The sequence below is a fragment of the Lemur catta genome, chromosome 5, assembly GCF_020740605.2.
Source record: "Lemur catta isolate mLemCat1 chromosome 5, mLemCat1.pri, whole genome shotgun sequence".
Lineage (NCBI taxonomy): Eukaryota > Metazoa > Chordata > Mammalia > Primates > Lemuridae > Lemur > Lemur catta.
Window position 1 is genome coordinate 32,228,981 of NC_059132.1, and position 26,801 is coordinate 32,255,781.

Genomic DNA, 26,801 nt, shown 5'->3' on the forward strand with positions numbered 1-26,801 from the left:
TACTGATACATATAAGTATTAATAAAATATAATTCTTTTTTTGATGCTATTAAAGCAACATAAAAGTTAATCACAATTATCATTACAGGTGTTTTAAAACACAACAGTTTCTTTCCATCAACTCCCAGATTTTCAAGTCTCTTCTCCCATCATGGCAGATGCCCAACCACAAAGAGAAGGATTCCCTACTAAAAGCTTACAAACACTAACCTAAATGAGAAATGTTTTATCAGCATGTAATACCCTGAATTCTGGCATTTTGTGGAAAAACTGTACATATTTTCAGTGATGGCCCCAGTGTCCACTGACACTGTAATGGGAACAATAAAGTATATGGTGATCTGTGTTCACTTACCATTATGAGACATCCCCACTGCAAGGCATTTCTGAAACCGACAGTACTGACATTTATTTCTACTTTTTTTGTGGATCCGACAGTTAAGATCACACCTATCATAAATAAGCTTCAATCTGATTGTCCTCCGGAAGAAACCCTGTAAAGGGATATAGGAAAAGACAAAGTAAATTTTAAGCAGCAACCTATGGCTAAAGGAGTACTGGCCTGGGTATGGGTTCTTGACAAAGTTCTATCCCTAGTGACCTTAGAGAAGTCACTTAACCTCTTTGGAACTCAATTTTATTTGCTACAAAATAAAAAACTAGAGGATCTTCAGCTCCTTTTTTTAGCTCTTAAAACACTTACTGACCATATCCAACTGATGTCATTTTGTATCTTGGCTCCACATTTGGTTTTCAGCATGCTCTAAGAAGTGCTCTGGATTTAATGTAATGCAAATAAAACACCCTGTAATCAGTTCAGTTTTCTCTCTGCAAATCATTCCAACAGCATGCCCCTGCCTTTATAACTGTGCTAAGCAGTTTGGCAAAGTTATAATCATTTCATTCTAAAACATGATCAGGGCCAATAAAAATTCACATGTGGATAATTTTTTTGGAATTCTCTATGTTGCATAATTTCCTGCAGAATTCATTTCATTTATTTATGTTGTTGAAAGAATGCCTCATAATCTTTGTAGCCTATAGACAGAAAGAGATAATAGGAAATAACATGAGAAATAATAGATAAATCCTCAGAAAATCTACTGCTATCTCAATTATGCCAGTTTGAGGATAATTGCATATTCTGCTATATTTATATCTTTTAGAAAGAACTGGAAAAAAATCTACTCAGAAATCTTTTCTAACTCCATTTTTGGGGTTCATCATTCCTATTCATTTCTATTGCATTAATCTCTAAGAAACTCAACTGTTAGTGCTTTCAAATTTATCTGGCCCTGTTTGGTACAAAAAGCACTGAATTAGTATTGGTTCTGCCACTGACATGTATTTTTGACTTTTTCCAGATTTCTGTCTTGAACTGTAGATGAGTATGCTCTACTGCTTACTTGACACTTTCACTTGGATAACAGCCGTGTCTAACCCAGCATGTCCCCAGCTGAAGTCCTGACCTTCCCCTACAAATTCACCTCACTTGCAGCTTTCTCCATCTCAGTGGATGCAGCTCCATGCTCCCAGCTTCTCGAGCCCAAATCCCTGAAGTCACTCTTGACCTCTTCTTTCTCTCCTGTGGAAAGCTCTTTCTCTAAATATATACTTGCCTATATCCCTCATTGTCCTCAAGTTTTGTTCTCATCTCACCTCAACGAGGCCTCCCCACCCTATTTAATACCATGGCCTGTTCCTGCCCCACCGCTCTCCTGGAGCTCTTGAGCCACACTTTGGTTTTCCTTGGTTCCAATAGCACTTACGACTTTCTAACATACTACAGAGTTTACTTATTATGCCTAAGTGTTTGTTCTCCCCATCCCCCATGGCTCAATTAAAATTGTGAGCTCCACAGGGACAGGGATTATCTCTCACGCCTCCCCCCCCCCCCCCCCCCCCGCCCGAAGTAACCCAAACACCTACGACAGTGCTCCATTAAAACTTGTTGAATAAGGCACTTAACTTCTTCTCTGGACCTCCACTTTTCTAGCTGTCAAATGAGAAAGCACTTCCATCTTCAACAGTTTGTGATTCTAAACCGTGACACGACAAGGCCATGTCAACTCTGCGTTTATCATTTCCTCGCCCTTTAAGAACATACAGTTTTATCACTTAGTATGTAAAACTAAATAATATATTGTTTAATTATGCTTGTTTTGAGGCTTTACTAAATGGTATACTAAATGTAGTTTGGGGACTACTCTCTTTAAAAAATTTGGTATTCGGTTTGTAAAATTTACTTTTTAGTGAGAAGCCATGATTTCTTAATTTTCATAATTATATAATATTCCATTTTATGACTAAACTATAGTTTATTAATCTATTAGCATGTTGATGGATGTTTGAATTGTTGCTGATTTTTGCTATTATAAGCAGTGCTTCTATAAATATTCTTGTAAATATTTTACAATGTACATGTGTAAGAGTTACCTAGGAATGGAGTTTCTGGTTAAATTTTACAAGAAAATGCCAAGTTGTTTTCCAACATGGTTGTATCAGTTTACACTTCCACAAGCAGTTTATGCATGTTCTTGTCTCTCCTACATGTGTTGTCAGACTTTTAAATTTTTGACAATCTACCATGTGTAAAACAGAATATAAGTATGATTTCAATTTGTACGTCCCTAATTTTTTACTTCCCAATTTCTAACTATATTTTCCTTAAACTGAATTTTAGACATTTCTAATATATTCTAGATGTTAATCTGTTATCTCTGTGGATGTTGCAAATATCTTCTCCTCTCTATGACTTAGTATTCTTAAAATGTACTTTTTCACTGTTTTTATTTTTTTAACATGTAAACATTTTCATTTCACCCTCATTCTTGAGAGATTACTGGCTACTCAGTTACTTTCTCTTAATACTTTGAATTTCATTATCTTTCTGCTTCCATTGTTGCTGTTGAGAAGTGGCTTGTCAACTGACTTCCAGGTGATCTTTCTTTTCTCTTTGGTTGCTTTTATATACTGTCTGTCTCTAGTATTCTGCAGTTTTACTGCAGTGTGTTTAGGCATGGATTTCTTGTCATTTATCTTCTTGGACATGTTGTTTCTGCATCCCAGCTCCTCAGTACTGGGCTCCAATTAGGTAAATGTTAGACTTTCTTATCCTAAGCCTTCACATTTCTGAACTTCTCATTTATATTTTCCATCTTCTTCTCACTAATTATTTACTATTATTGATTACAAAATAAAAATCTTAATAGCAGCCAAATAACACAAAAAATATGTAATTACATTGGCAAAAGTAAAAACACACATTTTTCACCAAAGTTCCTTAGTGAGAACAGTTCTGTGTTTTATTCTTCTATTGATCCATGAAGAAGACAAACCTTTTTCATAGTCAAACACCCTATGAACCCTTCAAGAACTAAAAGAGCCTTCAAATGCCAGAAGATCCTGGATAGGCCATATTCTTTAACATATTGTTGGTCTCATTCTCAGCAATTTTTTTGCTTACCTCTTTCAGTTCAGTAATCCTTTCTTCCACTGTGTCCAGTGTGCTAACACTTCCATTGAATTTTTACATCAGTAATTATATTTTTAACTTTTAGAAGATTCACTAGGTTTGTTTTCAAAGCTTCCTGGTCATTCCTGACACTCTATTTGTTGTTTGTTCACTGCTGTGATCCCGTCCTCTTTCTTTAAATAATTCACAAATAACTGTTCTATATTCTGTATCAGGCAATCCCAATATTTATCTGCTTTCCCTGGCTAGGGGCAGAGGGGGAAATCTGTATTTTTTTTTTTTTTTTGAGACACAGTCTCGCTCTTTTGCCCTGGCTAGAGTGCAGTGGTGTCAGCCTAGCTCACAGTAATCTCAAACTCCTGGGCTCAAGCAATCCTACTGCCTCAGCCTCCCGAGTAGCTGGGACTACAGGCGTGTGCCACCATGCCTGGCTAACTTTTTCTATATACTTTTAGTTGTCCGGTTAATTTCTTTCTATTTTTTAGTAGAGATGGGGGTCTCGCTCTTGCTCAGGCTGGTCTCGAACTTCTGACCTCGAGCGATCCTCCCGCCTCGGCCTCCCAGAGTGCTAGGATTATAGGCGTGAGCCACTGAGCCTGGCCAGGACAATTATTCTAAATATCATTTATGCACTGCATATGTACATAAAATCTTGAACTGAATATATACAGACCCCAGCAAACGCCTTGAAACTTGCTTTTGCTTCCTTTTTTTGTACTGAGTTCATGATAACCAACTGTCTCCTTGTCATCTGACTCAAGGAATCTAAAGGGAAGACGTAAGGATATTACTGAGTGTTTTTCTGCAAAATTATTTACTGATGTGAAGAATGAGGCCAGCTTCTCCCAAGTTTCTTCATATTACTGATAAAGAAACTTTCTGTAACAACATTCTTTCTTATTATTTCAGAGTTCCTAAAATAACGCATTTTAAACAACTTATTCTTCTAATCATTATGAAGTCTGTTAATTGGTGTGATGGAGATGCATCAGTCACCATTTCAGAAAAATTTTTTGTGTATATATTTCTTCTAAAGTCTTCACATTTGTCTGTGTGAAAGTGATTCCTTTTTTTTTTTTTTTTTTGGTATCATTAAAAAATTTTTCCCAACCTCTTCTCAACTGCTTACTTTTAACAAAACTTCAGGGGCAATGACACCTACAAGCAGTATTGTTGATTTTACAGTGAGATTAAAAGTCCCATGTTGGACCTATGTTCTGCTTTCCCATGAAGTGGTCTGGCCCATAGAAGCTGAATCAATGAGCTATGACTGGCAGGTGGGAATAGATTAAAACCCTTCCTGAGATAAGGTCCTATGTAGAAATACAAAAGCAAATTACATTGTATTGTATGATAGATTACACTTGTATCTTTAGGTAAGCCTATGGTTCTAAAATGATCTTTCACTAAAGATGCAAAAATAGCATGAAACCTACTAAAGAAAAAATATGTGTCCAATTTATAGGCAATAAGTAAAGGATAGCTGTGCAAGCTCTAAAGTATATATATCTTTCAGTAGCTAAAGGTTTTATTTTATGTAAGTTTGCAATATTAACACACCCAAGAATCTGTCACTATTTCACTTTAATCCAAACCCAATCTATTCATCCCCATCTGACTGAATTTTGGCAAGAATCACTAATAGAAACCTTTTCCATCTGCACTGTAAAATAGTTTAAGAAGTCCTACCAACATCTGTCTTATGCAATGTAACTATTCTTTTCAATCCATAAATTAGTCCGCAGCTTTGGGGTGAACTATATTTTAATTATGGGTATAATTCACATTCTACTGAAATAGCAAATGTTAAACTGCCAAAGCACCTTTCAGAAAATAAATACAGATGAGTTGAACACATTTGCTAACTTCATTTTCCTGGCTTTTCATTGAGTATTGATGACCTAAGGGGACATCTTTGATTACTGAAAGCCACTGGTCTAATGTAGCTGTATTCAGAATGTGGCAGGAATTTTGTTTAGTTCCAAAGAAGTAAAAAATGAGTAATTGTATTCCTTCAGATTCAATATCTTATAATGGTGGTTCTCAATCCTTTTGGTCTTAGGGCCCCTTCATTCTCCTAAAAATTATTGAAGACTCAAAGAGCTTTTGTTTATGTGGGATGCCTCTACTGATGTTTATCACACTAGAAATCAAAACCTAGAAATTATTATGCACAAGAACATAAAAGCAAACATTTCATTAGCCACTACAGCTATGTTATCAGCCCACATCATGTAGCTTCCAGATACTACAATTATACTCCTGAGAGAATGAGAGTGAAAAAGGTAAATAACAATTTATTATTATTATGAAAATAGTTTCAACTTCATGGATGCCTTGAAAATGTTTTAGGGACTCCTAGGGGTCCCCAGACCACACTTTGAGAACTGACTTATACTTGGAGAAGCCAGATGATACTGTTGCATTTTTCTTATTCTCATCTTTAAAATGTGTATTAATAGATGTCTATTTTCCCAAGTGTGATCATTTTCTTTGCATTTTAGTCTAGGAATTTTGTAATCCACACTTTGGATGGTTTGTGAATTACTGCAGGTTAGTATATAATACTATTAATTTCTTCTATTGTTTTTTATTTAAAAATTTTTTTTTAATCTGGGGTAGGTTAAGGATTCTCCTGTATTTTTCAGGTTTTATTAGGTGTTTATTCTCCATCTCTGCCTTCTACCCTTCCTTATCCTAACTTGAAGGCACTTGGATTTCCTTCTCCCTCTTCTCTCTTCTTTTTGCTACTTTTCTCCTTTGCTTGCTTCTATTTTCTAAGTTTTTGTGCCCTCAAAACTTATATTTATCACTATAACCAACTACTGACAATGTTTGTGTCTTCCGATTTTCAGCTATTCTCAGTAACGTTAGTTCTCCACAAATATGTGAATAATAGGATCATGATGGAATAATTTAAAGGTTCTAGTTTTGTAAGTGCTTTACCAGCTAATAAAAAACAATAACTTATTGTGTAAACTTAACCAATCATGCTGCTTTTATTTATTTATTAATGTAAATTATCAACATGACCAAAACTGAATGGTTTCTTCAGTTAAATATGGCTCAGAACTTAGCAACAATTTACTCACTCAAAAATGGTATAAATCTAACTCAATAAAATGACATGCTCTTACTACTTACCAAGATCTTAGATAATTAACTACATACAGTGATTTCATATAAGAGCATACATTTTTTAGCTTGGTTTTAATCACAGAATGAATGGATTTTAAAGTTTTAAACAAAAGCATCTCTTGCCAGGAAGTATTTCAAGAAGTCATTTTGAAATTAAAGACCTTAGTGATGAATGAGACCTTGGGGAGCCAATCTAACCAAGTCATTTTGCACGAGGGGACTAAGGGACACACTGTGCACGTCATTGGCTAGTGACTTTGGCAAGTGGCAGAGCTGACTACTAGTTTGTCTCCTTTCACTGTATTAGGTTGCTTTTACAGCAATAAACGGTTTGTATCGAAGGGACTCGATCATGTAATTCATTTTATAAATGCAAAAACTTATCATTTTATAGATGCAAAAACTTAGGCAGAATATGGTCAAATAATGATCTATATAAAAGTACCCTGCATGAGATCTGCTGCCTAGTAAAAATTCAATAAAAATCAGTTTCCTCTTTTGTCTCATCATCCAGTTAGAAATCCAGATGTCCTAACTCTTCCCTAACTGCTGTTCTGTTTCTTTATTCTGAATAAAAAGCTCAACTGAGGCAGTGTTTATTTTATAAAGTAGATATTTATGAATAATTGATTCTGTGCCCTGGAGAATATAATAAATCCTATTTTATTCATTGAGTATATTAAAATTGTTATAAAAGATTACATATTAAAATATGAGTGGATTAACATTATTTTCTTAATAATTAAGCAGCATATTACTAAATGTCTGACTTTTCAGAAATACTCTTTTTCACAAAGGACGGAGGTGAGGACAAACAGCATCTCCTTTCCGAAGTTGTTGTGCCTGCCTGCCTGTCCACAATACGTGGTGCAAACTGACGCTGGAGTAAGGAAACACAGAACACCGGTTCTGGAGTCAACACAGTACAAGGAGTCATAGCCTAGATCTAGATCTGCTACATACTAGCGGATGACCTTGGGCAAGTCTTGCTAACCCGTAATTTCTACATCTGCAATGAGGCCATAAATAAGCTAAACCTTATAGGACTGCTCTAAAGATCAAATGATACACAGACATAAACAACGTGACAAACCTTACATATATAAAATATTACATGGTATAGTGAAAAAAACACTAGAGAATTCAGGAAATCTGGGTCCTGGTGCTGGCTTATCCCTGTCTTGACATGACAACTTGGAGAAGTCACCTTTTTGTAAAAATCTGCAAGATGCAAAGGTGAAGTTAGATCAGTGTCTCAAAAAACCAATTTGGAGAAAGGGAAGTAGGGCAAAACCATCCTGCATTTATCAATTTGCAAATATTCTGTCATTTAAAGAAGGGGTTCTGCCAAAAAAAAAAAGTTTGACAATTTTATCTCAATTCCTTGAAAAGTGTTTGTAACCGGAAATGAAATAACAGGTAAAGTTTCAACAAATTCTTTGAAGAATTTTTTTTTTTTTACCTTGCATCCTTCACATGCATGAACTCCATAGTGGAACCCGGAAGCTTTATCTCCACACACACGGCATTCAATTGCCATGAGGGAGTTGGAAGGCTCTTCATGAGGCTTATTGTAGAGCTGAGACTTTTCAGAATAGTAAGGTGGGGATGCAGGCTCCACTTTGATGGCACCTGTGTGTTGAAGATGTGAGAGGATAATTACCACATGAAAAACAACCCTTAAAAAAGCAACAGGGCAAGTCACCATAGGACACTTTCATGCCATGTTTTTATTATTTCAGTGTAGAAGTACAACGGAACATGAAGAAATACTGGAGTTAAGGCATTTAGAAAAAGCAGTCTTTGTAATTACAGGCAAGTCAAAACATCTCTGAGCCTCACCTGTAAAAATAAAATGGGTTTGGGAACTAAGTCTGTAGTTCTATAACCCCTCAACGCCCCACAATGCTACAACTCTAACAGACAACATATAGGATTTGACACAAGGAAGCTTATTTTGCTAGGAAACGTGATGCATTTGGCATTCCTCACAATATTAAATTATATATTTTATTTAAATGTTGCATTTGAGAAGTATTTTTAAACCACTCCTGTAAAAGAACATTGCTGTGAAAAGGCTGTGGTATGCCCAGCTTGCAGGTACATGAAAAATAAGAGCCCAGTTTGCTATCAGTGTTGAATCAAAGGAGGTAGTTTGTAAAATAATCTGATAAAGGGTGGGAGAATCTATAGAAAAGTAAGCACTACCTTTTACTGGTTAGGTTCAGGCCCATTACATTTCCATATTAGGCTCTAACCGAAAACCACACAGATAAATATAACCAAGTGTATCATTTATCTAAAAAAAAAAAACTAGAAATACAGGAAGTTCTTACTTATTGTCAAGTAATGGTTGCCAATTACATAGTGGTGGCTGTGGAAAACCAGCATGTCAGCCCACACAAGATAAAAATCAAGGAAATAGCATTGCAGAAATATATTTTATCTCGAAAAGTGCAGTTCTAGTTTTTCTTGAGTCTGATACTTGATGTTATGTAGTTAATGGCACGAAGCTTTATCAATAGGCTACAGTGTTAAAATACAAATTTGTGCTGAAAAACAGGTTTCAGTATAAACTTCTCCAATAACAGATTAGAAAAAAACTGGACTATAGTAATAGTAATTTAGTGATGATGAGTTATATAAGGTAACTTGGAACTGTTACCTATTAACTTAGAAAGGGCCAAAGGAATTCAAAGTTTGGATGATGGACTCTTAGCCTGAGAAACAACTGGCAAAGGAATAACGCTAGGAAGTGCTCCTAAGAAGGAAGAAAACAAGAAAAGAAAGAAAGAAGGGAGGAAGGAAGGAGCAGGGGAAAAAAAAAGGAAAGATTGACCTGGGACCACTTTCCTTTTTGGCATATTGTAGACACCTAATATTTCATGGAAAAAAAGGATGAATAAGTGAATGGTAAATGCCTTCTCTAGAGAGTTTTAGTCTTTGGAACAGTATTTATTCCAGCGTTATTGAGAGATTAGTCTGATTCCAGTCTTAGTAGTCTGAAAAGCGAAAATAAACATCATACTTTGGTACTCTTGGAGTTTCAGGTCATACTTATAATCAGCAACCATTGGGTCCGTTCTTGTGAATGGGATGTCTTCATAGTGTGGACTAGAAATGCTGGAGAAATCGACAGTGGTGAAGGGCTTGATGTCAAAGGAGTGGGGGTGGTCATCCATCATGGAAAGATCCACGGAGCTGATCCCAAAGTTGGTGGGCCAAAAGGGCATCTCTGTGTCCACCATGGTAATTTCTGAAAGCGGGGAAAAAGAGTAGCTATGAAGTTAAGTCTTGGAGAACAGAGCAATCTTCTAAAGACATATAGAAAGGGAAGTGAAAGTTTTTGATAAAGTAATCTCATCTAGGTTATCACAATGAGAGAAGGAACATAACCACCTTCTTAGTGCTGCCCAGGTTGTTTTACAATAGGAAGGAAGTCACTCAGCCTTTGCGTGGGTATCACAGTGGAGAACCCTGTAATGGTAGAGGTGCACATAGTATGTTCATGTACATGTCCTGCCAACAGCCCTACTCTCATTATCTTCTATAGAAGATCTTCAATTGAATCTGTTAATGATTGTTTTTATTTATTTAAAAATTTTTTCCAGGTTTATTGAGGTATAGCAGACAAATAAAAATTTTTATATTTAATACACTATGAAATGATTACCATAATCAACCTAATTAACATATTCATCACTTCACACAGTTACCTTTGTGTGTGTGTGTTGAGAACACTCAAGACCTACTCTCTTAGCAAATATCAGGTATATGAGACAATATTATTAACCACATCACTTTGCCGTATACTGGGTCTCCAGAACTTATTTATCCTGCATAACTGGAACTTTGGCCAACATCCTCCCATTTCCCCAGCCTGCAGCCCTGGAAGCCACCATTTTACTCTCTGCTTCCATGAGTTCAACACTTTTAGATTCCACATATAAGTGAGTTCAGGTAGTATCTGTCTTTCTGTGCCTGGCTTATGTCCCTTAGCCTAATGTGCTCTAGGTTCATCTGTGTTGTAGCAAATGACAAGATTTCCTTCTTTTGTAAGGCAGAATAATACTCTGTTGTGTATGTGTGTGTCCATATATATAAATACACTGTGATTTTTTTATCCATTCATTCATCGACAGATGCTTAGGTTGATTTCATATTTCGGCTACTATGAATAATGCTGTAATGAAATGGGAGAGCAGAAAGCTCTTCAACATACTGATTTCATTTCATTTGGATTTATATCCAGAAGTGGGATTACTGGATCATACAGTAGTTCTATCTTTAATTTTTTGAGGAACCTCCATTCTGTTTTCAATAATGACTGTACCAATTTACATTCCCACCAACATAAAGGTTCCCTCTCATCCAAACCCTTGTCAACACTTGTTATTTTTTGTGTTTTTGATAATCGGTTTGAGGTGATATCTCATTGTGGTTTTGATTTGCATTTCCCTGATGATTGGTAGTGTTGTGTACCTTTTCATATACCTTCTTTGGGAAAATGTCTACTCAAGGCCTTTCCCCATTTTTTTAAGTCAGTCATTTGTTTTCTTGCTATTGAGTTGGTTGAGTTTCTCATATATTTTGGACGTTAACCCTTATCAGATGTACAGTTTGCAAATATTTTCATCCATTCTGTAGGCTGTCTCTCCACTCTGTTGCTTATTTCCTTTGCTGTGCAGAGCCATTTTAGTTTGATGCAGTCTGTTAATGATTGTTTTTAACAGTTTTACGCTCTTGAAATTAGAGACTCTAGAAAGTTTTCTCTTTAGGATGAAAATTTTGCTATTCTACTCTGTTTTTAATGCTTTTGTGTAGGAGAAAAGTTGGCAAATTAAATTTAGGTAAATGAATTTATCCTTTAACTGCATTCTAAAATAATTTTGTTCTTAAAGTAATACTAAATCAATTTTTTTTTTTTAAAGAGGAAGGTCCCTTCTGTACCATGAAAAATTACTCAAATATTTATCTTTTCTATGGATACAGCTTTTCTTAAGGAGGAGAGGGTTTCCCGACATTGAGAACAGAAAGGTTCCAGATACATGGAAACATTACATTAAACCTGAGAGAATGTCAAAATCAGAATCTGGCCCAGCATTAATTTTAACTGCCCACAGTTTTAATAAATAAATATGTAATATTTATAAATAAATAAATATTTAATATTTAATAATAAACAAATATTATTTAATAAATAAATAAAAATTAATTTTAACCCCCACAAAAATAAAACAGAGATGGAAACAAGAAAACATATAAAAGACAAAGGGAAAAACTCTTACATGGATTCTAAAGCCACAGAATAACCAGTTTCACGAATTGTCAGCCCAAGATGATACATGCCACATGCATTTTTCTAAATACGATCTGTTGTCACAGTAAGTGCAACAAAAACCTGACCAGTTTTGGTTCTAAGTATTTAATGTGAACTTGTGAGCCACTGAGTGTGTAGACTTTAAAACTTTATGCAATAACTACCTGTCTGACTCAGTGTACCTGAAACCAGTTCATTATTCAAAGTGGTGCCAAAAAAGTAGTCACCAAGTATTTTAAATGTTAACTCTTTGGCCAAAAACAGTGGTGGGAGCTGACAGTGGAGACAAAGGGATGAACTGCCCAGATGCTCGAGGGCTCCTGAAGTCGTGGGCTCATCTGTCTTGCTTGCACTCCTACTGCCACCAGCTAACAAAGGGTTTGCCTCACAGTAGGTGCTCATTACCTATTTATTTATTAAATACTAAATAAATGGATGACCAAATGAGCTGGCTGTGAAATTTTAGCAGGGGGAAGGAGGGGAACAAGCCGATAGTTATTCGAGCACCTCCCATGTGGCAGGCACATCTCATTCTTTTATTCCATTACCCTGACTTTACAGTTAAGTAAGCTAGGCCGCGGGTACACTGAGTTGCCCAAGGTCCACTAGCTAGAAAGTAGAAGATTCAAACTCAAGATTGACCCAGAAACCCTAACCTGTATATATTCTTTTTACTCTGGCATTTGTGGAGGAAGGCCCATGCTCCTAGGGGTCGCGGGGAATGGGAGCAGAGAGCTAAAAAATTTGCTCTCAGTGACTAACTCTTGCATGAGATTAACAATTTCAGTCATGGTCTTCAGAACAAAAACAACATGCCTGGGAAATACTAATAAGGAGACTAGTCCTGTGAATGTGCTTCCGTGGTTTCAAGAGGACTCCTTAGGCACTGTTTGGGTCCACATGTCTGAATATCTACATAAACAAGTACCCAAACAACCTTAAGGTATCTGTGTTGTAGTGTAAACACTGCACACCAAAAAGAGGAATGTGTACTGGCGATAGATTAAAGGTCACACTGGGCCTCAATGCATCCAGAAAAAAGTCTGTGCTCCTAATGACAGGGACACCCATCCAACTGTGTCCTTTGTTTCAAGATTCATCTAGACCTATGAAGCCCAGGTCCCTCCATTTATTTTGTCTATCTCCTCAGCAGGCTTAATTTTCATCTCTGTTTTTTTCTTAGTATAATTTACTTTCATATTAAAGTATATTTCTCTTGTCTAGATTGTACTATCCACAAAGGTGGTTTTATCAACTATTTCTCACTAGGACTATTGTAAAGTCTTCCACATACAAAATGAAGGCTCACTAAGTGAATTAAAAGTAGTGTATATACCTCTGTATGAATATTGGGAAATGAAATTAAGGATGAAAAAATATCTGGGTTGCAGGAGAAATTGGTCGCTCATCATTTTACTGGTTTAATTTTGTTTTGTTTCATTTTTAATATACAACTTCAATCACCCCTGCCAATCGAAGCCATGCTTCTTAATACATGAATCATATCTCTAGGGTTCATCTATTGTCTTGAGAAGTTTTGGGGAAAATTTTAAAGATAAAATAGTCATTTATGTGTTAAGGGATAGAATGAAAAGTTCATGTGATTTTTAAGGTGTAATACAAAATTCCTAAAAATATTTGTACTTGCAGTATATTTGGTGGCTAAAATTTTGGATGCTGTTTTTTTGTTTGTTTTGTTTTTAATTAACAGCCCTTTTTTTAAAAAAAAAAAAAGAACAGTTTTAGGGTTACATAAAAATTGAGCAGAAATTACAGTTCCCAGATATGTCTCCCCTCCTCTACCCACCCCCGCACAATTTCCTCTATTAGTAACATCTACACTAGTGTGGTGTACTTGTTACAACTGATGAACCAATATTGACACACTGTTACTAACTAAAATCCATAGTTTACATTAGGGTTCACTCTTGGTGTATAAGTTCTGTGGGTTTTGACAAATGTGTAATGTCATACATCTGCCACCACAGTATTAGACAGAATAGTTTCATGGCCCTAAACCTCCCCTGTGCTCCAGGAAGGAATGCTATATTTTATTGTCCTCTACTATTAAGGGCATATTGGTGGAACAGCCAGAAAAACACTGAACCATACGATAAATTAAAATGTTTTAGCTTGGCATTCAAACCCCTCCTCGACACAGCTCTAACTTACTTTTTCAGTCTTATTTTTCAGAGGTTATCCCAGACCTCATTCCCACTCTTGGCATATCCTGCAGTTGGGCATATCGTATTATTTGCCCAGGTTAAACATGCCCTGCATCTTCTGGTCTGGTTCTCTCTGTTCATGCAGTTTCCTGCAGCTGCTGTATCTTTTTCTTATCGCTCATCTCCTCACGTCACAAGCCTACTTGTCTTTCAAATCCAGTCCAAATGCCACTTTCTCCATGAATCCTCCAACTTAAAAGCACTCTCCATTCTCTGTATTCCCACAGCACTTTGTACCTCTCCTTTACCTTGGATATAATTATTTGGATAAATATCTCTGCCATTTGATTTCTAGTTTGGAGCAAAGGGACAGCATCTCAATATTCCATTTTCCCCTTAGTCTTTATGTACAGTTGTTTTTTAGTAAATTCTTTTTTTTTTTCTTGAGACAGAGTCTCACTCTGTTGCCTGGGCTAGAGTGCCGTGGCGTCAGCCTAGCTCATAGCAACCTCAAACTCCTGGTCTCAAGCAATCCTCCTGCCTCAGCCTCCAGGGTAGCTGGGACTACAGGCACACGCCCCCATGCTCGCCTAATTTTTTCTATTTTTAGTTGTTTGGCTAATTTCTTTCCATTTTTAGTAGAGACAGGGTCTCGTCTCACTCTTGCTCAGGCTGGTCTTGAACACCTGAGCTCAAGCAATCCTCCTGCCTCGGCCTCCCAGAGTGCTAGGGTTATTAGGCATGAGCCAGCGCGCCCGGGCAGTTTTTGACTAAATTCTTGCCATTTGAATAATCATATTTTATGCAGAAGGGTAGAATGAGTTTTCATTTTGCTGTCAAAGATGGAAAAACAAAGATACTTTCTCAACACTTTAGTTTTGCTAAGACTTAAGTTCCCCCACAAGATGTTAGTCTTCAATATTATAAATAAAATACAATCTAAGCTATACCTATACTCAGTTTTTTCTCTCTTGTTGATTATAGGAAGAAGATTAGGGTCTTATAGGATTTTCTTGTTTTCTAAGTAGAAAGGACAAAGTAAGAAATACAGCTTGCCTCTTCACCTCTATGAAAACATTGCCCAAACACACATTTTCCCTTCTCTCTTCCCCTTCTCCCTCTGCTTTTATTCTGGGACACCTTGACCTAAACAACATTACTGCATGGACCATAGTTACCGGGAGACACAGTGGTTCCCTAGACGTTTTATTTTATTTTGACTTAGAGATGGGTCCAGGAAGCCTGCTTCTAATTTTGTCTCTAGAAAACATAAGCTACTGTTTCTGCCAAGCTGTAAGTTGAGTAGGTGTTTTTTGTTACTCCGTGCAATTACCCATGAAAGAACAAATGAACAAAATATTTGCATGAACAACAGCCCTTCTCAGGAACAAGTAAGTGTCTTAACTTTCCAGCTGGGTGACGCGGAGTTGTGTTGCATCAGGGTATGGCCATCAATTTCACAACCTTTAGTATATTTCACGCAGGCGAAAGTCTTTAGGCAGACCTAGTAAGCAAGGACATGGATTTGTGCCATTGATCTAAGACCTTCAAACTTGGCTTTAAACTCTATTATAGTCAATGAGCAGACTTTTTTCATAATACTCCAAAGTATAATGTATTTTAAACAAAAATACAACCAATTTCATGCAAAAATAAAGTAACTTCTTTAATCTGATAGCCATTATTTGGGAGTATGTAAGTGGATCAGAAAAGTTGCTAAATTATAAAATCAAGCCCCAAAGTTAAACCCAGTATTAATATTCTATGGTTTACCTTTGGGGTTTGATGTTATCCCTTATGAAGAAGAAAAAAAAAAACCTGTTATTAGAATAGCTGGGGAAATGCTGTATCCCTTAGTATTTACATTAGCTAATATTAACAGAATCCCAAATCTTTGCTGTGTATTCTGCCAAATACTCTGCTTGGGTTGTATCATTTAATCCTCACAACAACCCTATGAAGTAGGTACACTTATATTTCACCTTAAAGAAGGGAAAACCGAGGCACAGACCCAGAAGTGAGTAACTTGCCTAAGAGCACATGGTTACTAAGCAGTAGAGCTGGTGTTGATCCAGATGCTCTGAAGCTCCACAGCCCACACATGTACTTTCTAAACTGAATACTGGTTAGAAAAACACATCTCTTCTTGCTCTTCCAGTTCTAGCTTAAACAACAAGTAATTTCAACAAACTTTCACTGCACACCTATGATGTGCCCGGTGGCAGAGGGCGCTGAGATCTGCTATGAGGAGAAGCTGCAAGGGAAAGTTTTATCAGAGAAATGTGTAAAGATGGGCAACAAGAGTATGTACCCGAAAAGTCCTTCACTGATTCTCTAACACTTAGTAGCTTTGTTGGAAATGACTTTAAAGAGACACTTAACCACTGATTTTTCAATCTCTTCTCATTTGTTTCAGTTTAATGCCATGGTGCTCATAACCACAGTTCCGACTTGTTTATCCAGCCCCTCCTGACTGATTCATGCAGATCACTCTGCAGCATCAACTGACCTGGGAATTTTTGAATTCCTCTCCCATCAGGATAGCTGACACTGGAGACAAAAAGCACCCAGAAATATTAGAGCAGAAAAGGCCTTTTTGAGATCATCTAAGTTCCTCATTTGACAGATAAAGAAAATGAGGCACAGTGATCCATCCACGGATATCCAGGGAGTTAGCGGCTGAGGGAAGGAGAGCCCAGCCCGTCTTCTCCCAGCCTGGCGTTCTCAGCACTGCACTATCAAGCTGTTGCTCCACGGATACACGTTGCATTTGGGAATAACACCAATTGGGTATTGGACAGAGGTGGGGGGTGGAAGGAGGGGATGGGTGTATACCTACATGATGAGTGCGATGCGCACTGTCTGGGGAATGGACACGCTTGAAGCTCTGATTCGGGGGGGCTAGGAGGGCATGGGGAATATATATAACCTGAACTTGCGTACTCCCATAATAAGCTGAAATAAAATAAACAAAAAAAAAATAAAAATAAACAACAACAACAAAAAGAAAAAGGCACTTTTAACCTATGCCGATTTTCATAGACCCAATTTTTTTGGCCTTAACTAATGTCTATGAATGACATCAAATTTATAAAGGAAAAAAGTCTCATGTAAGAAACCATTACCAGATGGCAAATTTTAACAGAATATAATGCAGAAGAAATAAATCTAGAATAAAATTTGTTTCTAACAAAAATAATAAACTCTGAATTAATCAAAAGGTTTAGGAAAAGTCTTGAACAGTCCAATAAAGTGAGCATGGGATTGGTCTGAGTTTTTACATAATAAATACAGATATACATATTTTCTTTGTCTTTTGCAGTTTGCCATTCTGAATATTAACAGTAAAGAAGGATGAGAACAGTCTCATGTTAGATGTCCTGGGTTCAACTCCTACCCTACCGATAGCCAGTTTTGTGATCTCGTTTTAGCCCCAATATTAATATTATTAATTTACCTAATTATCTGCACTATTAATATTGCCTATCTCATAGAGCTGTGAGGATCAGATAATCTAATTAGATTTAATTAATTTAGATAATTTAATTTAATAAGTGCAAGTAGCACTGGGCTGGATACTTAATAAGTTCTCAATAAGTATAATAATTATTATTGGTGCTAATTTTTGTTCACATTAGTAACCAGAGTACTACAAGTCATATAAAAGGTGGGCTAAAAGCCTCCACCACTACAACTAGGGGACAGGAAGAGGAAGAAACGCCAGCAAAGTCCTATTGTTCAAACAGGACCACGCCTAAAACAGATGTCCTGTTTTAAAGACCTCTGGAAAAGGAGAGTCCACAGCTCCTCTGGTTACTCATTCCAACGCTTAATTGCTCTTCTGCAGCCAGGAAAGTCTATGTCTTATCTGGCATTTCCTCAAGTGTGCTATACATATGTTAATGATGTTCCTTTAAAAATAATTAAAAAGAAAAAAAAATCTGATGGTGAAGTAAATTTAGGAAATGCCAGATTAAGTGAGGTTAAATAGGTTTACTGCAAGACTTCTTAGACTAATATGCTAATCATTCCCCAGAAGAGAGAGAAGTGGGGGAAGGCACAGCATGCAGTATTTAAGGAGGTTAGTGTCTCATGGAATATAGTTTGTGAAATGATGATATAACCTATGTTGGAGTTTGCAACTATCTTTTTTTTCCCATTTCCTAAACATACAGTTATCATCCTCTGCACATTTACCCTTTACCATATGTACTAGAGAAGTATTCTTAAGTTGTCCCTCAGTTTTTCCTTAACTTTAGAAAGTCTAAAGCCAAGGATTTATGTTAGTTGAAACAACAACAACAAAACCTAAGAGAGAAAGGATTTCTTAAACCACACAGAAAGGAATCACTGTGAAGATGAATGCCCTATGTATAGAGACTACTTACTTCCAGACAGGGGCAAAAAAGTCCCATTTAAAGGATCAGGAATCAGAATGGCATTGGACTTCTCAATAGTAACACTGAAAGTTAGAAAATCAATAAAACAATTTTTTTTTCAAAATTCAGAAAAAAAAATTATTTCCAACTTAGAATTTTACACTCAGCCAAACCATCAATCAAGTACGAGAGTAGAATAAAGACATATTCAGAAATATAAGGTTACCTCCCCTGTACTCTTTCCTAGATATAGTTCTCTACCAGAACAAGGAAAGGGAAAACATGGGATCCAGGAAACAAATCTAAACACAGAAGAGAGGCGAAAGGAAGTCCCAGGACAGCAGATGTAGAGTGGCCTAGAGAGAAGGCAGCAGCAGGAAGAAGAATGCCAGGCAGGATCACCTGAGAAAGCAGAATACCTGATCTATTTGACCACTTTGAGAGGAGTTTTTGTTAAGTGTCAGAGAGTTCAAGGATGAATTAGTGATGAGTTACATACACAAGGAACAACAAAAAGGAGCCATTACTAAGTGAAAAAAAATTATTAACTCCAGAAGAACAAATAAGTATACAGGACAGAAAGTAGCATGTAGCACACTGCTTGGCTCCACTATTAGCAGTACTTTCAAAGTTTTTGCCATGTAAGCACAGACAACTGATTTCACCGCAAACTACAAGTATCTACATTGTGAAGATGAGGGGAAGGAGAAGTGTGGGTTTTGTGAAAGCAAGTGTGATGATAAAAGGGCCAAATCCTTATCTCCTATAGTGGGAAGTGAATGGATAATGAATACAATTTTAAAAGTAGTGTAAGCATGTTATTCAAAAGATAAGAAGGTAAATGTTTGAAAGAGTTAAAAGGATTGCCTTTGTGGAGTAGCTGTGGGACTGAGGATCTCTGCTCTTCATTGAAAGCTTTGTACTATCTGACTTTTAAAACTATGTACAAGTCTTACTTTGATAAAAGTAAAAATTAAGAAAGAATTAAATATCTTTTCATTGTGATACTTTTCCATGATTTCACCTGAGGGAGTGAATCTATTCCTTGTGTGTGTGTCCCAGTCCTCTTAAAAGGAATTATCATGCAATGATCTGGAAAAATAGAGAAAATTTTAATGTCATTTCAAGTAAAATGAAGGAAAATCAGAAAATAGTTTTGATACTTGACCAACAGATGGCTGTCCTTTTGACTCAAGCATTTAAAAAATAATTTCTACCAATTCACTTCCTTTTCTGCATGTAGTACACAGGGTTTTGTTTAGTAAAGGAGAAAAAAGGCTCTGGAACCCATTAGCAGAAGTACAATTTAATAATAATAGCTAATAGTTTTTAAGCACTAATTAAAAATAGTCCTATGGGTTATATGCAATTATTATTACCACCTAACAGATTTTAAAAATTAGACATAAAAGGGCTAAACGAGTTGCCCAATGTTATACAACTAATAGGTACAAAAGCCATGGTTTACATTCTGTTGTAGTTTCTCTGAATACAGAACCCCTTATTTTGGACACTGTGAATTAAGAAAAGGATTAGAAATAAATTTTTTGGTGTGTCATTTGCTTCTTCAACATAAGAAGATATATTTTCATTCTTCTGTCTACTTAGACTATTTTAAAAACCAAATTAAATGTTTCTGTGGTTTGATTTCCCATTGATAGCTTTGGCAGAGGTCAAAATATTCCAGTATGTATCTGTATATGCACATTTCTTTATCATAAGCCAGAAGGCTTCATAGCAAATTTTCAAATTCAGATCAACAAAGGGTATATCATCATCTTTAGAGGAGAACATGTTCATTAATGCTTTTTAAAGTTCGTTTTCTCTTGTATGGGCCACATCTTGTTTAGACAGCTTGCTTAAGCTGGTCCTGAGGTATCATACACGTAACAGGGAAGACCACAGCATCGTGCTCTCATTCATACCCACCATCTCTGCTTCCTCAGCAGAGATTCATTATGGTCAAACTAGCTCAAGCTTGGTTCTTTTGCTAAAACTACCCTCATGAATTTCTAAAGGGAGATGTTACTAATAATCCATTAATAATTATGACTAAGGTTAAATCTGCTGAACAGCATTTCTGGCTCAGCTGAAATTCCTACTTTGCCTAGCACATACCAACAGCAAATGAAGAATGGTGCTTATTTAGAAATGAAAGAGGGGTATCACTACAGATCTCGTGGACATTACAAGGATAATAAAGGAATACCCTGAATAACTCTATGCCCACAAATTCAGTAACCTAAATGAAATGAACTCATTCCTTGAAAGACACAATCTGTCAAAACTTAAACAAGAGGAAATATACAAATTGAATAGGCCTATACTTATGAAAGAAATTGAATCAATAATTAATAATCTTCCAAAACAGAAAGCACCAGACCAAGAGGAGTTCACTGGTAAATTCTACCAAACATTTAAGGAAGAAATTATACCAATTCTCTACAGTATTTTTCAGAATATAAAAGCAGAGGGAATACTTCCTAACTCATTCTATGAGGCCAGCATTACCCTAAACTAAAGCAAAACAGACATTACAAGAAAAAAAAAAACTATAGACCAATATCTCTCATCGACATAGACGCAAAAATCCTCAAAAATATATTAGCAAATTGAATCCAACAATGTAGTAAAAGAATTATACACCATGGCCAAGTGAGGTTTATCCTAGGTATACAAGGCTGGTTCAATATTAGAAAACTAATGAATGTACTCCATTGCACTAATAGGCTAAAGAAGAAAAGTCACATGATCACATCAATAGATGCAGAACAAGAATTTGGCAAAATCCAACATCCATTCATGATAAAAACTCTCAGCAAATTAGGAACAGAAGGAAAACTACTCAGCTTGACAAAGAATATCTACAAAAAACCTACAGCTAACATCATAATGATGAGAAACTCAAGCTTTCCCACTAAGATCAGGAATAAGGCAAGGACATCCCCTCTCATGATTGGTTTTCAACATCATACTAATAGTCTTAGCTAATGTAATAAGACAAGAAAAGGAAACAAAAGGGATACAGATTGCGAAGGTAGAAATAAAACTGTCTTTGTTTGCAAATGACATGATCTACCTGAAAAATCTGAAAGGACAGAAAAATCTCCTGGAACTATTAAGTGATTATAGCAAGGTGGCAGGATACAAGGCTAATATATAAGTCAATTCTTTTCCTATATACCACCAATGAATGAGTGGAATTTGAAATTAAAATCACATTACCACTTACATTAGCATGCCTCCCAAATGAAACACTTAGGTATAAATCTAACAAAATATATAAAAAATTTATATGAGAAAAACTACGAAACTCTGATGAAAGATATCAAACTGAATAAACAAAGAAATGTTCCATGTGGTTCATCCAGACAACAGAATATTACTGAGTGCTAAAAAGAAATGAGCTATCAAGCCATGAAAAGACATGAAGGAAACTTAAATGCACACGATTACATGAAAGAAGCCAATCTGAAAAGAACTGATACATTTGGCTTGTACGTAGGCCTCTTCTGCTTTACAAGGACACCATATTTTTAAATAATGCAGAAACTGTTTTTCCAAATACTAATGCTTACCTCAGGAGCCTTGTGTTTGGGATGTTAATGTGCTTCAATCAGTGGAGTTGTCTTTTGAGACATTCCATTTAAATGAAATAAAGTCAGGGGGTTAAATCCATTCTAGCTACCAATTTTACACTAATTACTTAACTTTTCTTTGTATCAACACCCTGTTTTATGAACCATGCTTCTTAAAAGAGTTACCATTGTATTTTACTACAGTGTTTCTCTTCCCCAAACCTTTCTTTGTTTTAGTTTTCTTTGGCATTTTCCTTCTCTGTATCTTAAGCTCAGTAAATGCTCAATCAGTAATATAAAACCAAAAACATCTCAAATCAAGATAACCAATCACCTAATACTATGTGCCAGGTGTTTTTAAGGCCTCACAAGAATTATTAATACATAATATTATGGTTCTTAACCTTGAGAAGCTTACAAAGACGAAAGATGTTTAGTAGTAGAAGGAAATACAGAGACCAAACTAGTGACAGGGGCAACAAGTGCTCTAGAAATGTGGAAAAGAAAAAGACTAACCGTGTTCTGAAATAAAGAGGGACAGCTTTCTGGTGGAGATGGGTTTTGAATTATGTGGAGCCAGTGGGATGATGTTTTGGAAGGTGATTGATACTGATAGCCCAAGAAAAAGGTACATGTCCCTATCATCAACATCTATCATCGACATGGACCTTATATTACCTGACACTGCTTAAGAAACAGTAACTGAATATACTATCAAAGATGATCAGATTTTACATAGGACATATACTTGAAACTTGGATTGGTTTCTCCCAGGCCAATTGTTTATATCTTAAGTAACTGTGGCTAGAGATGTGGTTGGTATCAGTAGCAAAGATATTTCTTTGTAAATGGTGAAGACTTCTTTGTAAATCTGGCTATCTTAACGTCAAACTTATACTTTTGGCTCTGATTAACATCATATTTTAGTCCACTAAGTAAACATAATTTTAATTACTAAACTAAAGGTTGGGTTTTACGTGAAGTGTAAGATAATATTAAATGATCTTACATCAAACATATTTAATTGTTAATACAAAACAAAATAGTAAGAATATTTACTTTTTCCCAAAGATGTGACTTAATTAAAAGATGTAAGGGGAAACACGGCATTCACATGTCTGGAACATGTGAAAGATATTAGAACTCCTGTTTTGTTACTTAGTTTTGCCATTGGCCCTTTGCCAAAACAAGTAATTGAACTTTGGTTTCTTTCTTCTGGAACTATGGTTAATAACATGTACCTACCAGGTAATATCTACATATTCTTTAAAAAGTACTAAGGAAAAGACTGTAAAAGAGTAAGCAATAAATCCAACTTAACTAACCATGGGAATAGAAAACTTTAGATAGCATAGATACTGAAAATCTCTATTATCCCAAAGTGGTAGCTTCTATTTTAAGGGTGAGAAGACAGTATTTTAAGGGTGAGAAGACAGAACTAACATCTGTTAGGCACCTATTACATATCAGGCAAGGAATGCTTTAAGTGCTTTATATATTAGATATCAGTTACTTAATCAAATAAGTCATTTTTTAAAAGCATTGCTAGCAAATAACTCTTTCAGAGGTTCAAATGAATACTGGGAGTATCAAAAGGTGGGTGGATGGCCGGTCACGGTGGCTCATATAATCCCAACACTTTGGGAGGCCAACATGGGAGGATCACTTGAACCCAGAGGTTTGAGACCAGCCTGGGCTACATAGCAAGACCCTGTCTCTACAAAAAAAATTTAAAAAGTACCTGGGTATGGGAGCATGCATCTATAGTCCCTGCTACTTGGGAGGCTGAGGCTGAAAGATCACTTAAACCCAGGAGTACAAGGCTGCAGTGAGCTTTAATTGTGCCACTGCATTCCACCTGGATGACAGAGCAAGACTCTTGTCTCTTAAAAAAAAAAAAAAAAGGTGGGCAGACTTGCAGAAGAAACCAGGGATTTGGGTAATTCATGAACAAATGACATTAAAATTAATATTTAAATGATATTCAAACTGAAGGACATGGTGCAAATAACTCTAAATAATAGATCATTTAACACATATTTGTACCTGGTTTATAGCATATCCAGTATTATTGGTTTGTTTACATTAACATTGGTTTTAGAATAATATTTAACATACACTAAAATTTTGGTTTTTATTTACTAAACATATTCTAGTTCCTGACCTCAGGAGCTTGCTGAGGTACAGGAGGAGATCAGTTTGGTATTAATAAGTCTACAAGAACTTATTAGATACTTTTTATGTGTTAGGCATTTGTGTAATAGAGAATAAAACATGGGTTTTTTCCTCAGTGACTATATAATTTTGCTTAGGGAATATATAAAACAGAAAATAATACCAGACAATCTCTAATTAAGGGCTAAATTTTGTGACAGAAACCCTAAATGTTAGAGGCTTTCATTTAATAAATTATTAATGAACACTGCAATTCACCTAGCATTCTAGGTACTTGGAATAAATATATCAGTGGGTAATAAGCAAACTAGACAAAGATCTCTTCCTTCATGGGGTTAATATAACATTCTTGGGGGATGAAGCAGACAACAGACAATAAATATAATCCATCAATAAATTATACAGTATGTCAGAAGATGATGACAGCTTTTGAAATAGGAAATTGTAGAGCAAGGGAGGGGAGGCCAGTGGAGAGGACAGATAATTCAATAGGATGGTCAAGGCAGTCCTCACTAGAAGGTAAGATTTGAGCAAAGATGAGGAGGAGCTGACAGGGTTAGCTGAGAGGATGTCAGAGGAAAGGGCTCTAGGCAGCAACAGGAGCTAGGGCAGGTGCAGGAAGGCAAGAGTGCATCTGGAATGTTGGAGGAATAGCAAGGAGGCCAGCGAGGCTGGAGCAGAGTGAGTGGAGGAGAGAGGAGAGAAGAGGGAATCAGAGAGGTCAACTGGGGTAGGGCAGGAGGGTGCAGGGCACGAGGGTGCAGGGCACATTTGGGCTTTTGTTACCAGTAGCATGGGGAGGCACTGCAGGGTTTTGGGTGGAGTGACACATCTGGCTTCCATTTTGACATGATCCCTCTGGATGAATGGTTGAAACTAGGCTGTCGGGAGGTAAGGACAAAAGCTGAGAAACCCATCAAGAAACTAGTATCCAGGCAAAGATGGTGGCTTGGACCAGGTGGGTGGCAGTGGAAGAGGAAGAAGAGAGAGATTCTGAACACATTTTCAGTTTAGAGGAGATGGAGAGCCATTAACAGTACTGTGTTCAGAGAATGCATCATACAGTGAGGTTACTTCATTCAACCTGACCTTGAATGACAGGGGGGATTTGAAAAGGTGGAAGAATTAGGAAAGGCATTTCAGGACTTTATAGGCTTGGAGGCAAGAGTAAGTATGGCTTATTCTTGGGACAAAGAGATTAGTCTGAATGGAGGAGGGCAGGCCAATGCTGGGATGTAGAAATAAGGTAAAACACATAAATAAGAAACAGATTATAAAGATCTGGAAAAAGCCAGGGAAAGGTGTGTAGACTTCACAGTGTTTACTACGAGGCCTTGTAAACAGTGGGCACTCAATAAATAGTAGAGAACTGATAATAAAGACAGGCTTTTTAGGACTGTTTATCTGGCAGTTTGCATTGGATGGCCGAGTTTCTCATTTAGAAGGTCAGCTAAAAGGCCATTCGGAAACCTGCCACGAGGTAATGAGGGATAATTCGCCTGTAGGTAACTGACAGTTGACAGCTGACTGTTTTAGATCTACTTTATAGTGTTAACCACAAGTGCCATTCACTACTTGTGGGAACCTCGATCTCCTGTTGGCAATCCCTTGCTCAGATAAAAATTACATGGGTCTAAAACACTGTGTACTCAAATAGCCACGTGATCTTAATTCGGAAGTTATAAGAGTTGGATTGCAATTGCTATCAGTTACATGTGCAATTTCTGTGTCTCTAAATTAGATACAGGTGCAAAACCACATTTACAAAAAATTTGGAAGAAGTTTATAGAAACTTAGTTCCATTCAAATGAGTCCAATTCATTATCATCCATATTTTCACAAATATTCAGCACTAGTAGATGGACATGAGGCATTTACTGGACAGCCTCTAGTGCCTATTTTAAGTGTGTCCAAAGGAACCTAATGTAACAGAAGCTTTGTGTCAATTCTGTTAAGAAAATGAAGAAATTTACTTTGCTCAGATTTCCTCTGACTCAAAGAATATGTACCTAACAAAGAGCTATGATGATTTTAGAATTTCCCCAGAGTCATCCTAATAAAGTTCTAAGTGAGAATGCTGACAGAAATAGTAACCTATGACAACCTCTATCAAAGGTATAAAACTTGTTCTTCATTTAATGACCCATGTTTTACACTGCAATTAGCAGTTTAAGTGGATAATTGCTGTCAGGTAGCTTTCAAGTCAAGGTGCATTCATCAGGGATACTAGGCGAAAAAGGGGTTTAAAAACCTGTGTTTCCTTGTGAGCATCTACTATAAATGACATTTATTGTGGGTGTTACCTATAATTTATAACATGGGGGGAAGTACCAAACAACAGTTTTTGGGAAAAAAGTAAAGAGATTTTTAGAGTCCAGAAATCTAACAAATCTACTAAGTCCTGGTGATCAAGAAAGGTTAATTAGAGTTAAAAATAAATAAATAAAACCAGAGCCATACTAAGGAAAAAAATTAATATGGACAATAGTAAAACTCAACAAAAAGGCCCTGAATGTTATTGCACATGAGATTATGAAATTCAGAGCTGTGTCAGAAACTCAAATCTGTTCT

At 36.4% G+C, this 26,801-nt stretch overlaps 1 protein-coding gene across 8 annotated transcripts in view; it reads right to left on the reverse strand.

Annotated features, from left to right (window-relative positions):
- Nucleotides 1-26,801, reverse strand: part of PPARG (peroxisome proliferator activated receptor gamma) — a 129,285-nt gene that overhangs the window by 38,208 nt on the left and 64,276 nt on the right. For 6 of the 8 annotated variants that reach the window (XM_045551445.1, XM_045551443.1, XM_045551442.1 and 3 more), the window contains exons 3-5: nt 9,642-9,869; nt 8,076-8,245; nt 356-494 (exon numbers count right to left, since the gene is read on the reverse strand). In XM_045551445.1, the coding sequence (XP_045407401.1) occupies nt 356-494; nt 8,076-8,245; nt 9,642-9,861 (529 nt within the window). In that variant the 5' untranslated portion in view covers nt 9,862-9,869. Of the gene's footprint in view, nt 1-355; nt 495-8,075; nt 8,246-9,641; nt 9,870-10,012; nt 10,183-26,801 lie in introns of those variants that run through there. The other 2 variants (XM_045551447.1, XM_045551449.1) reach the window with 2 other exon arrangements.